This window comes from Xenopus tropicalis, chromosome 1, assembly GCF_000004195.4.
Source record: "Xenopus tropicalis strain Nigerian chromosome 1, UCB_Xtro_10.0, whole genome shotgun sequence".
Taxonomy (NCBI): Eukaryota; Metazoa; Chordata; class Amphibia; order Anura; family Pipidae; genus Xenopus; species Xenopus tropicalis.
Window position 1 is genome coordinate 109,435,970 of NC_030677.2, and position 14,385 is coordinate 109,450,354.

The 14,385-nt window shown below is 34.7% G+C and overlaps 1 protein-coding gene across 1 annotated transcript in view; it reads left to right on the forward strand.

Annotated features, from left to right (window-relative positions):
• The window catches only part of pax5 (paired box 5), a 120,718-nt gene extending 107,808 nt beyond the window's left edge, over positions 1 to 12,910 (forward strand). The window contains exons 9-10 of the mRNA XM_012953200.3: positions 4,777 to 4,863; positions 11,811 to 12,910. Coding sequence (XP_012808654.1) covers positions 4,777 to 4,863; positions 11,811 to 11,884 — 161 coding nt within the window. The 3' untranslated portion in view covers positions 11,885 to 12,910. The remainder of the gene's footprint in view (positions 1 to 4,776; positions 4,864 to 11,810) is intronic.
• Positions 12,911 to 14,385: the final 1,475 nt, after the last annotated feature.

Sequence of the window (14,385 nt, forward strand, 5' to 3'; positions counted from 1 at the left end):
CTAAAGTGAAACAGTGCAAAATGTTCAAAAACTGTCTGGCAATACAAGTTCCGCTTTGACCAAAATGGCTGGCAGTAAAAGGGTTAAGCTTACCCTTAAAACAAAAACATAAAAAAACATATTTCCTTATTTTTGTTTTTATAAATGTGTAATAGATTATTGTTGTTTTCTTTTTGCCCTTATTGATTTCTGTTCCCAACCCAGAGAATAATGAGAGTTAACTCTAAACAATCAAGTCCCCGTTTCCCCAACAGCAGTCTGTGCCTCAGTTTTATAGAGAAAGAGAGGTTCACTATACAGAGGAGGTTTTATTGGAAAGGATAATTTGATAACTACCGTATCCCCCTCTCACATTTTCTCTATCAAGTATAAACAGAAAGTGTATTCAGTTACACTGCTATAAATATACAAATATAGGGTGATGGCATTTGCAATCATTTATTGGGATTGTGTTGGAACAAAATGAGTTTACAGCACACTGATATGAAATTCCAACAAACCTTGAAGGCCTCCTATTACATGCAAATTTAAAGCTACCAGATTGCCATATTATGATCAGGAGTTCAGTTTTACTCCATATGCATGTTTTTTTGACTTTTAAAATATTTGACAAATGACAGAATTTCATGAAACATGTCCACTTAGGAAAAGCTTAAAAAAAAAAAACAACCTTGTAAAATATTCTCTTTTACTAACATAGCCTAATGAGAGTCTACAGCTTTTATAGAGCAGTTTAATGAAATGTAATTTTTCTTTCACGTGCAGTTGTTACAGTTGCTTTTCAAGTAGATTTTAATGTTTGTTATACAGTATGTTTTATTGGCTTATAATCTTTTTAGCATAATTCATGTTGTACAGCAGAACTCTGCAAATATGTCATAGAGACAGATTTGTTGTGCATTAAACAGCTATTCCTTTCTGTGCTTTTTAATGTAATACACAAGCTGGTACTGTAAATTTAGGTTGCTAAGTGCAGTATTTAGCCTGATTCTCCACGCAGTCAAGCATAGCTTAACTCCCCGAATTATGATTGTTATTGGAAATTGCTGAAAAACTTTATGATCCGTGTGATTACCCCTACAAAGGAAAGTGTTCAAATGCAAGCACAAAGTCAGAGAAAGCTGGGAATTTGCTAAAGATGCTCTATGTAAATACAGTTGAATAAAGGTAATTATTACTAAGGAACAGGTTTTTTCAGAAAGGTTTGTGAACATACTGAATTACTATTATTGTTAGACATTAAGGTGGGATATGATGTAAAGGTTTTTAATTAGGTAGAGCTGAATGGGAAATTCCATTTTTAAAGAGCCAGTTGCAAACTTACTGAACAATAAAACTAGAATATCATAAATCTAAGATGCCTTATTACTGCTCTTCAAATCAGTAACATTGTAAGGGTCATTTACAACCATATGTGCATTGTGTAAAGTGAAATTTAGGACACAATTTGCTTTTTTTTTACCAAAAATGCAGCATTTTCCCCATAATTACATAGTAACTGTGGGTCCAAATGGGGGATTGACGCAACCCTGTCCGATGCAACAAAATTAGCACATTTGTGCTTTAACACATGTAGGCCATAATTGCTTGTTGATTGTTGTCGTAGGGATTGTGCCTTTTCAGGCACTTTGCGGCAAAACAAAGTTTGCAAGTGATTTTTAATGCACAAGTACAATGCGCCTAATGATGCTGGATGCTGCTGGAACTTACAAGTTGGTGGTAGTTCCAGGGTGTCAGTAGGCATACTTCTGTGGGATTTGCAACATGAGACAGGACAGAAGCAACTATGCCAAATACAACTATATAGAAATACATGGAGCAGCTTTGGACCCAATGTTTTAACAAATGGTGTTTATTCGCACGACTGTGTCTATTTGTGAACAACTGCAACTGTCTATATAACTTTGCCCTTATATATATGGCAGAGTGGTAACCTTTAAAACATGCAATTTTGTTTTACTTAAGTACCTAAACCTCTGACTGGCAAGTTAAATTATGATAACTTGAATCAAATATTCAGTCTTTCCTTTCTCCATGGGTCACTAGTAAATACTAGTAAAATAGTAATTATGTACACGGGAACTGGTGGTCTGTGTTATCCTTTACAAGGGATGCTAGTCACAGTCCATTAACCAATTTGTTGATGTTGGTAGTACCAACATGTAATTGTTCTCTAATTCATTTGTTTCGGATTCTACTGGAGTTTACACAAATACTATCTTCTAGGTAAACAGTATCTGTTGTGAGCTTTGTTTTAAAACTGTGTGACCATAAGGGAAGAATGTCTTCTTTACTCTCATTCTTGTTTTCAAGCCTTTTATCTTTTGTGAATTGTTACTGACAGCATGCTGATATTTTACTTCTAGTCAGGAAGGGATGCTACCATAATTTTGATCACCATGCCCTAAATCTACTAGAAAACATTTAAAAATGAATAAACTCAATACCATTGTTTTGCCAACATATGGATTCATGCAGCTGAGTTACAATCAAGTAGGGATGCACCAAATCCACTTTTTTCGGATTCGGCCGAACACAGAATCCTTCATAAAGGATTTGACTGAATTCTGAACCAAATTCGAACCCCAATTTGTTATGGAAGGGATAAATGTTGCGCACTGGGAAATCCTGGATTCGGTAAATCCTTAACAATCAAGTACAAGCTACTGTTTTGAGAAGATTAATCAGTTTAAAATTAGATGGAATTGCCTGAAATGAACTCAATACAAAATGACCTTCATGTAATTCTGAGTTTTTTGGATAATGGGTTTCTGGATAAGGGATCTCATGCCTGGAAAAGGACCCCTTTTGTTGCACATTAAAACATCATATTTAGAAACAAACAAGCAAGACAACTGGTTGAATTATTGTTGAATTTGTGTTGAGTACCATATTTAATCAGTATTTAATGTATTTTTAGCTTAAGAAACATTCCACCCCAGAGTTAGTTGAGAAAATCTTATCTCCTAGTTCAATTCCAGATTTTCCCATAGAGCCAGATGCAATTCAGTAAGAACTGCTGTTTATCACATAAAAACTCCTTTGAAGTTTATGAATAAAAAACTCAAACTGAGACATTTTTTTCTCTCCTTAGATTAAATCTAATCCATAACATTTCATGTGCTCAAACCATAATCAAAACCTTTTTTTATTTATTTGAATCTAGATCGCTATGTTATCCAGGTCAGGGATCATCCATCTCACCATATAAGTTCCTACCTACCTAGCTCCATCCATGTACTTACCTATATGTATTATTATTATTTATATAACACCATCATTTCAAGCAGCCCTTTACAGAGTGAAGGTATATAAATACAGGACCAAACAGTTTAGATATACAGAGATAACATTTCACCAAGGTTGATTCACAGTTACAACTGGATATTGTTATAAGAGAGTAAGGTGAGGGCCCTGCTCGCAAGAGCTTACATTCTAAGAGGCAGGGGAAGTGAGACATACAGTAAGGGTAACCAGTGTGGCTCAAAAGTTCCTGCTGGTTAGTAAAGTGATTACCGTACTTAAAATAAAATTTTGACCTAACTATATAAATTGCAAGGAATATAAAAAGTAGTTTAAGCCAGAGAAGCGCTGTTAAGGCAAGCTATCTAATAGTACACACTAGAACCCCTCTTAGATTTGTGTGAATAGCCATTAAAATCATCAGATTTCAGCTACATTTAAATGCCTGTATAGAGTATTCCAACTACATCTACTTGTGTAGACATTTTTAATTACACTCATATCTATTTAAAGATTTAATATATGTATATGCTACATGTTGCATTTCTACATTGCTATTTGAATTACCACTAAGAACTGAATTATATGATTAGTTATTCAACATAAAAAGGACACGTTAAAACAAAGAAATTGAAATGCTTGTAACTGTATGTGCTCTAGATATCTGTGTTCCTTTCTCCATATGTTCTCTCTTCTTCTAAGCACTTGCCCTTTTGATCCCATTTCATTGTAACATATTCATAATTATCTGTGATTAATTGAACCTTAGTCACTTTATTCTCCTTCTCAAAACTGATATTGTTTAATTGTTCTTAAACGTACATGCGATAGTCACATGCACCAAGGAAAAACCTTATGTTTTGTTGTAGCAAATTGCTTACATTGGATTGCACTAATGCTTTCATTCATGATCTTTTGTCCAGCACTGAAAAAATTTGTTGGTGCCATATAGGTGATTTAAAATACTTTTTAAAAAATCATTGATTGTATTGATGCTTTTGGCTAGTCTTTGCTGCTTCAGGCTGACAGTTTGATCACTGAGGCATAAAAAGTAGAGAATTGGAAGGCTGGGGTTGTCAGGCACTAGAGTTTCCCTAGAGAGTCCTAGAGATATGTGTTTGTAAAAGCAGTCAGTAAGGAGAAACTTGGTCTAGCAGAATAAGAAGATAAAACAATGAAACAGCGGCCTGCTTCTTAAAGGATCTTTTAAGCAGAGCCAATCTAAAAAAAAAATTAACTTGATATCTGTCGCCTCAGAATCTTAAAAATGTAATAGGTTTGGGCTGATAGGTGGAAATATAAGTGGACAGATGGATGGTGCGATGGAGAGACAGTTGAACCTACAGGGACAGAAAAGTGGATTTTATTTAATTTAAATTAAGATTTGAATTGTCCTTATTGTTTCTTGCTTGCAGACAATACACCTATAATGCATATTAATATACTTACATTTTGACATATAACATATCATTTATATGACAATAAAACAAAACACTGTATTTATTAAATATGCTATTCATATTTTGTGTTTAGGAAGTGATTTCTCTGGAAGCCCATATAGCCATCCACAGTATTCGTCCTACAATGACTCCTGGAGATTCCCTAATCCTGGCTTGTTAGGTGAGTATATTGCTTCCTTCGGATAGCCATTGCAAACTTTGCTCTGCTCCCAAGACACACAGCAGATTTATAGTTATATATTGTGCTTTTGCTCAGATTGCATTGATTCTGCTAAACACTCATTACAGTGCCTGTGATTGCTATAGAAAGCTTTTTCACAAAACACTTTCTGATGAAGAATGACACAATGGCTTATGAGCCTAACTGCCTTTTTTGGATTGCATTTTATTTTTCATTTTGGGTGAATATGTCTATTTTGGTCGGTCATTAAGTTTTCAAGTTAGTTATGGTATAAAATAATAATAAAGCATTCTAGAATAAATTTTGAAAAGATAGATTTACCTTTGTCCAATGAGCTAAGGATCTTCTACCCCAAATGTGTTTTCTTACTGCCATCATAAATTCATGGCAGTCATTGTCCAGTATACATGCTATCAATCTGAGGATAAATGTGTAACTGGACAGTATAACAGCTTATTATTCTTTTAGCAATCTTAATTTTTTTGTATATTGCATTGATAATATACTGAACAGATCCAAAACATCCTATCCTAAACGTGGTGTTAATAGCACTTTCTTAAATTCATTGAACACATTGCTTTAGTTCCTTAGTATTGGGAAACCTTAAATTATTAACGCTAGGGTTAGGCAAGCCAAGACAAGCAAGCAGAGATTGCATGGCTATGTATCCTTAAAAGGGTAGTTGACCTTGCTTTACTTCTAACTGGCAGTTTCTTGTGTGGCTACTTTAATTCCTGTTTTATTTCTGTTCTGCACGGTGCTGGGTTCCCTTTAGCAAATAAGCTATATGTACAATTTCTTACATTTTTTTATAATTACATTTAACATAAATCTACTACATTTCTCCTCTAAATATCCACTAGAAGCCATCAATCAATAGATATTTCATATGCACCCACTGCATAATTTTTAGGCAAATTACTTACTTGGGTTTTTATTGCAAGGGGTAGAGGGAGTAGAGTTTACATGAAATCATTTGGATTTTTGTCTGCTTAATTTGCACAGATTAGGTAAGTGTGCGTTTTAACTAATTGTCACCACTCATTTACCGTATATACTCGAGTATAAGCCGATCCGAATATAAGCCGAGGTACCTAATTTTACCTAAGAAAACTGGAAAAACTTATTGACTCGAGTATAAGCCTAGGGTGGGAAATGCAGCAGCTACTGCTAAGTTTTAATAATCAAAATAAATACCAATAAAATTACATTAATTGAGGCATCAGTGGGGTATATGTTTTTCAATATTTATTTCAAAGAAAAACAGTAAACTAGCTCTGTGAGCGGAGAAGAGGGTCAACAAAAACAATATGAGTACTACCCCACGCTCATTGCACATTGGCAAACTGGAATCAGACCCAGTCCCGGAGGAGATGTAAGGGTAAATAAGTATTGCTAGTGGGAGCCTAGGCCAGGGCACTGGAGGGTCTGGTTGTGGGTGGCCTAACTTGCACACAAAGGACAGAGGGTGCTAATCTGGAGGGACCCGTGGCACCCGACTCGAGTATAAGCCGAGTGTGACTTTTTTCAGCACATTTTGGGTGCTGAAAAACTAGGCTTATACTCGAGTATATTACTATTGCCTAAAAGATTTTAAGCTTTAGTGGTAAAAATGTCTCGTGACCTACTTAAGGAAATAGCTATTGTTTTGTTTGTATTTAAATATATAATATATGTAAATCAAATACACACTGGGGCAAAAACAAGAGCCACGAATATGCTGTAAATAATATCCTTATAAACAATTCTTACTAATGTCTTTGGTTATAATTGGTGCTTAATGATGAAACTTGTGTATTATAATAATATGAAGATAGTAGAAGTCACATCAGAGTTCCATCACCCTTGGGCATCATGTTTCTATATGGTCATGGTACTACTCGGTGACTCGGTGACCAGCCCCTTGGATGTTGCTCCCAGTGCCCATAGCAGGTGGTTATTTTTGAATTCCTAGCTTGGTGGCAAGTTTTGGTTGAATAAAAACAAGATGCACTGCCAAACAGAGCCTCCTGTAGGCTGATAGTGTGCATAGAGATTACCAAATAGACAATCACAGCCATTTTTGGCATCCCCAGGAGCTTTTATGATGCTTGTATTGCTCCCTGACTCTTTTTACATTTTACTGTGGCTGATAAGTAAGAAAGGTTGGGGATCTCTGATCACACAAAGTGGCACATATACTAGGAATATAGTATACATTCAGACCACAGACTAAACAGCAAACACATATTTTACTTTATTCTGCCCCCTTTTTTCAAAGTATTTATTAATCTATCAATCTTGTGAGAAGCAAGGTGTTTCCAATTCCTTTGCAATAGGTCATCTCAAAATAATATGTATATATTTAAGGATGGGATATATAGTATGTAAGCTTTGTGCATTTGTACTTATTAACAGTTAAGTAATTAATTACACTTTCTGTGTTTGAATAGAATCTCTAGTTAACTAGAATTAAAAAATTAGATATTCAGTTTGAATATAGGGCAAAGAACAAATAAATGTGTATTAGAATCTAATTAGTTTTTATTCAATGCTAGAATTGTTTTTACAATTTCCATAAATAGACTATAAATGAAAAAAAAATATCTTTCCACGATGGAAAGAAATCGTTCAAATGCAAGTGATGGAAGCAGGCTTTGAATAGCTGAAGTGTGAAAGAAGCTTTGATTTAATGTGACGTTCTTTTAGGAAACTGGTCCTCTCCATGTAAATTGGGAGTGATTTGGGCGGTAGTGCTGACATGAACTGTAGGACATTTTTAAGGCTGTTTAACACACACGCACAGAAACTAGATAATGGCAAATGCTGTCTAATGAAGAAAAATGATTCAATTTCATGCTGGTTTGTTCTAATAACTTCTTTACCATTCCCCCTCATTACTTTCCAACTTGATGTTCATCATAGAGGATTTTATTTGATACACGGTCTGTGTTTTTTTATACTGAACGTGACTGTGTGTGTTGTGCTATTTAACTGCAACTGGCAGAAATCCTAGGATAGTAAGGGCAAAGCATTAGATATAAGTATTGTTATAGACTGTTTTGCAGCACTGTGGAAGGAGGGAACAAAACCCAGGGAGAGTTTCCTTTCAGGTTACTTTTTAGAGGTCATTAATGATTTGCATCACACCGACTATTTAAAATCTGTCATTTTCTTGGGTTATGAATTATTTAAATTGTTATAGATAAGAGCATCTGAACACATTCTGACTAACTTACACCTTTATCAGCTTTGATAAATATATTTATTCATTAAAAACTTTCCTGGCTGTTATTAATTAGCCCCTATGTATTTGGCCTGTTGGAAGAAACTAGAGCACCTTCTTAAAGAAAGTGTTCTGTTTGGAATCAAAACCAAGATTCCAGTGCTACAAGTCAGAAGTAGGGATGAGCGAATCTGTCCTGTTTCATTTTGCCGAAAAATTTGCGAATCTTTCAAAAGATTCGCGAAACGGCGGAAAATTTGCAAAACAGCAAAAATGTCGCACGTCAAAAAAAAATTGTCGCCCGCGGCTATTCTTTCGTCGAACGGCTATTCTTTTGTCGCCCGCGGCTATTCTTTCATCGCGTGGCTATTCTTTCGTCACGCGGCTATTATTTTGTCGCCCGCGGCTATTATTTCGTCGCCCATGACTATTATTTTGACGCGAGCGACATTTTTTGGACGTGCGGCGAATTTTTCTGCAGCAAATTTTTTCATCTGTTTCGCGAAACAATCCGCAAATGGTGAAACGCGGAAATTCGCTGTGAATCCATGCCTGGCGAAACATTTCGCCCATCACTAGTCAGAAGTACTAACTATTGCAAGACAATGCCATTGGGTAAAACAAAAGTTTGATTCTTGATTGAATATTGCACTTTACTTTAACTATACTTTTACTATAAAATTATCAGGAGCTTAAGTGGGGGATATAAATTAAAGGTTAGGCACAATAGATTTGATACCCATTTTGTAACTCTTTTTTTTTCTGAACAACCCACAGAAATATGTTATTCTTGGCTTTTCTTTTGCATCTAATATATTATCTTTAAGCCTTATATAGAATTAGGAAGTTGTGCCAAACTTTACCCCCTTCTCCCCTTCCCAAAATAAAAATTATTCAAGTGCCTCTTGGACATTTCTGGATTCAATTTTCTCTAAGTAGCGTTAACCTCTTTCCATATAATTGTCTTTTGACATGTTAAACAATTTGCAATGGAAAACATGTTCTTTAGTTCCAGTGGTCAGTATAGTTATATGCTGAATATTTAACCTTTCAACTGGAGATTTTTAATGGAATTTTGAAATGGACCTTGACTTTGATCTTATACGGACCTCATGAACTACTTTAACATGATTATTAAGTGTTAAGAGTGGTTAACATCCAAGAAAGCAAATGCAATATTATTTTAGCATCCTAGTATGTGCTACACCACTTGTAGTTACTGCTCTAAGTGCCGTAAATTTCTCCCATGAAACTGAAGCACAGATATGGTATAGAAAAAAAAATAATTTTAAATTAAATGGGACAACGTCTTTTTTAAATATGAAGCATGTTTTAGATTTTTTTTCAGATGATTAAAAAAGGGGTCTGTTTTTTTATTGGAGATGCCATTGTAGATAACAGACACCAGTTAACAGATCAGAAGCTATAGTTCTGCTCCTCACCAGCATAGGCGGAGGATGACTTTTTTGTTTGGGGAGGCTAAAGATGGCCCATACACAGACTGACCTACAGCTAATGTGACACTTAGTGGATTCACTGCTGGTGTAAAAAATTAACCTCCCAACTACCTCTTGCCGTTCCCACTGACTCCCAGGGATACTATGCAAAAGTGCGGGTGGGGGGGATTTTTTTAACCCTAAAATGCTTAGGATGTAAAAGCATTCATACGTGCACTTCTGTTAGGGGTTCTCTATACATTTGTGTTCAGTTAGGTTAAAGGGGTAGTTCACCTTTAAATTAACTTTTAATATGATGTAGACACTGATATTCTGAGACAATTTGCAATTGGTCCTCTTTTATTTTTAATGGTTTTTCGGTTATTTAGCTTTTTGTTCAGCAGCTCTCCATTTGGTATTTCAGTAGCTATCTGGTTGCTAGGGTCTTATATACCAGGTAGTGGTTTAAACAAGAGATGGGAATATGAATAGTTAAGGGGCTGCATGGAAAAATAAAACTGTAGCTTCACAGAGCAATACTTTTTGGTCAGTGACCCTCATTTGAAAGCTGGAAAGAGGCAGAAGCAAAAGGCAAATTATTCAAAAACTATATAAAATTAACTAGGAAGACCAATTGCAAAGTTGCTAGGAATAGGCCATTCTATAACATACTACAAGTTAACTTAAAAGTGAACCTCCCCATTAGATGTGTGTAAGTTAGCTTTATAGAAAGTGAGGCAGCAGGTACTGACATCCCAGGCACGTTATATACAGCGAGACACAGTCTTTATATACAAAACCAGCACATTATATGCCATGAGGAGCAGTGGGTACAGATGGCAGATATTCAGGCCCTGGCACTATAACACTGGCACTGATACACAGCATTGGCCCCACTGTAACTTACTATAATTGGAAAAAACAATGACAAAAGTAAAAAAAAAATAGAATGTGCAAAAAACCATAACAAATATATAAAAGCACAATGAGCTTTGTCAGGGGGAAAAATTAACTTACCCTCCATCTGTTAGGGTAGGGGATATTATAAATGTCAGATGACAAAAAACAATTTAATTCCAGCTAGTGGGTCAGCCTTTAGAACATATACAGTATAGTACCTGTGGGATGAAAACTGCAGCAAAGTTCAAAGCTGGTTCATTTTTTAAGTCTTCATTTCTGCAGTTTGCAAAATTTCCCGATCCCCGTCTGCATCTGTGTCTTGATTGGTCAATTTTACTGTCTGTCAAGAAAGCTGTGCTCTGATTGGAGAATATACAAGAAGAAAGATCCAATCAGAGCACAGCTGATTAGAGCAGAACCCGGAGCTTGCAGGGACAGGAGAAGATTTGCAGCACAGCGCAGAAACAGAACCAGGTTTTTTTATTTTATTTTTTTATTTTTAGGGTGCCAGAGCAGGTTTGGGGAGGCTTAGCCTCCCCTAGCCTTATTGAAAATCCGCCTATGCTCACCAGTTTTAATGAAAGACAATTTAACACAGAGTTACAATAGAACAGTGCCCGAATATATTTTGCCCATAAATATTTGTTAGTTCAAAAATTATTTTATTTAAAATAAAATATCAGTTGTTGTCTACAAATAAATCTTTATCCCTGTATAAATAGTATTCCATAGAACAATGATTCCTGCTATTTTTAACATGCTGGAACCAGAAAATTGCTACAACAACGTTCTTGTGGGCTTGACCTTGTTTCTTTTTTCTTCACACTGCATGTACATGTCTAAATGGCACTGTAGAAAATATTCCTGGTTCCTTTTAAAATTTACAATGGTTTTAAACCTTTTTTTGCTTTTTTCTCACAGTAATTAACATTTATTAAACATACACTACTTTTTTTTTTAAACTGCCTATTCATTTAATCCTTTCCAAGAATAATTTGTCATCATCAGTCTTTATGTATAATTCAGTATTTAGCATGGTCAGCTCATTACATTACACTCATTTTGTGCCTACTGTATATGGGTGATAAGTAGTGAATATTTTGGTATTGGTGAATTGTTTTGAGGAAAAATTAGTCAAAAAAAGTAATGGTCGCATAAAAAAAGACGTGATCGACAAAAAAAAAAGACGTGGGTGACAATATAGACAATAGATAACTCCCTTAAAAGCTTGTAATATCAATGATTTTAGACTTATGGTGCAAAAATAATTTGGGTATTTGTTTACAATAATTAGTGATTTATAACATGCAACATGCTTAATCATATTTTCAATATATAAAAGTATAAAAAGCATAACCACATAAAAAATTGTTTCTTTTTTTTAGGCTCTCCATATTATTACAGTGCAGCGAGGGGAGGAGCCCCGCCTGCCACAGCAGCTGCCTATGATCGTCACTGACAGAATGCAATGACCCAAGCACTTACCATAACTTGTTGAAATTGTACTAAAGACTTCATTTTCTGCAATGTGTCAAAACGAAAAAAAGAGGCTTATTCTTACAGATCCACAGGATATTTCTCTTCAGCTATCACGTCTACTTTCAGAGCTCGACCAAGATCCATTTTCCCAAGGGCATTTTGTACCCTGACTTTCCAAAATGCTCATTAACTATATACCTTTTGTGTGTAGCATCTTAATTAACAGGAAGAATCTTGATCTTTGCTACACATGGACATACTAAAATGAATTACCTAATGCACTTAGTGCATTGCTGAAATTCAGTTACTTGGTCAAGAAAGCCAAATATACATGTCTAATGTACATAACATGCTTCTTTGTGTAACTTATAAGAGTGGCTTTGCATAAACAGCAACATGGTACAAATTTGTAACTCGAAATGCTTAAGGCATTTTATCTTTTTTATATAATGCTGCAGTGATTCAAGGGATTCAGTAAGCTTTAACCAACATAAAAACCAGGTTAACATCTATGGCAAAATTTGGGGCTGATCATTACTGATAAAAAAAAAGAATTCACTTGAACCATTTCCAAGCTATCTAGTTTTAAAATAAGAAGTATTCCATATAGATTAGTTGTTCCACCTCTTAATATATATTTTATTCTTTATTAAAATGTTGATGCATAATGTCTATAATTATGTTTTTCCCTCAAATCATTGAGTAAAAATCATGTTTACAACATCAAATATAAATATATGTGAAAAAATATTTTGTAAAAAAGAGGTTTTGCTAGTTTCTTGCGAAGGAGGCTTGTGAATCTATAAGAATATCATTATTTTATGCTTTAGAACATCTCTAAATCAAGTTAACTTATAGCATGCAAGCAAAGTGGTGAATGATGTATAGTTTGGTTGGTCATTAAATACTACCAATTTGTTTGTCCTTAATCTTCATACGTATACCTGCCCACAATGTGTTGTTATGGTTGTTAAAAATTCTTTATAAAGCATTTCTCAGCAATGTAGTTTCACATTTTTTTTCCCATAATACATATGAATTTGGAGCAGAATAGTGTCAGTTAACTTTACACTTCCCATGTTTCAGAACTATATTTTTTATGATGCACTGATATCCTGCTGCTACCACCTGTAAGCTTCTATCTGGATTGAAAGTAAGCGAAACCATTGATTTAAAAATGCAAAGTCCACATTCCTGGATAAGAATTTCCCTGTTGCCTTTCAAAATCAGTTTATTTAGGAATGTGATAATTTTTGAACATATTTGCTGATAGGCAATTTTTATTGAATTAAAAAAGAATTGAGAAGTCCAGGGCTAGAATTGGCAACTAAGATGGCAGCTTACTGTGGTGGGAGTGGGGAATGTTTAACTATTAACAATTCCAAAAATGTATTTCTGATGAACAGGGAAAAGTAAGGGTTAGGAGTAGCATTTTAGTCATTTAACTTTTGTGAGGAAGCAGAAATCTTAGCAGGAATCCTTCTCAAGTCCTTTCTGCATGATAAAGTGATGGTATTTTTAATTACAATAATAAAATCTTAGGAAATACAGAACTGCAGAATGCATCCAAAACATATATGAGTTCATCTCCTAGTGCTGGTTTTATCCAATCTTATGGTATGTAGGATAAAAGTCAAACATTTTTTACTTCCAGTGTGATCCATTATGGATTTTCAGTCCAATTTTGCCATCTATGTGGGGACAAATGGAATTACATTTGAAGATTTTTTTTTCTAAATCTTGTCTAAGAAACAAGAATGCCCAAAATAAGACCTCTATCTGGTTTCTCCTTGACATTCATAATTCAAGTTAATAAATGAATAGTGCGAGACAATAAGACAAGCTGCATTATGTGACAGGTCAGAAAACCTACATGCACATATTTCCAATGGGATTTTGAAAACATTTATTTTGGCTTCCTGTACAATACAACTATTAAGTATCCTTCACAGAAATATCAGAAAATACCCAGCTGTTGCACTATTCTTTGGAGAATATGAGATAATTAAACCTTGACAATACAGCCTGATCAATTAAGATTTTGTTTCTGTGCATGTAGTGAGAGTTTACATCCTAGGAAGTTGATCTTCTAAAGATGGGGACAGTTGTTCTTACAGTAATTTCATTTTTATCCCAATATATGATTTGGCCTTGGAAAGTAAAATCTATTTTCACAAATGGTTGAAAAATAAGGCATTTCTCATGAATGAGTTATCAGTAAAATAAGGAATAGATAACTACAGCCTTAGGTGTTTACAGAGTGTCACCGAATGAGCCACAAACCAATCAAATGAGTCATATTAGTTACATTCAGAAAAATCTTTTGTGATCACTTACATAGGAAAGCATGCCCATACTTCAATACAATTAATATTGACTATCAAATCAACTAAAACAACAAAAAAAACATTGATTGTAGCCCTCTATGGAATTCTTATCTTACCAGTTAGTATACTGGAGGGTCTACAATAAGGAATCTCT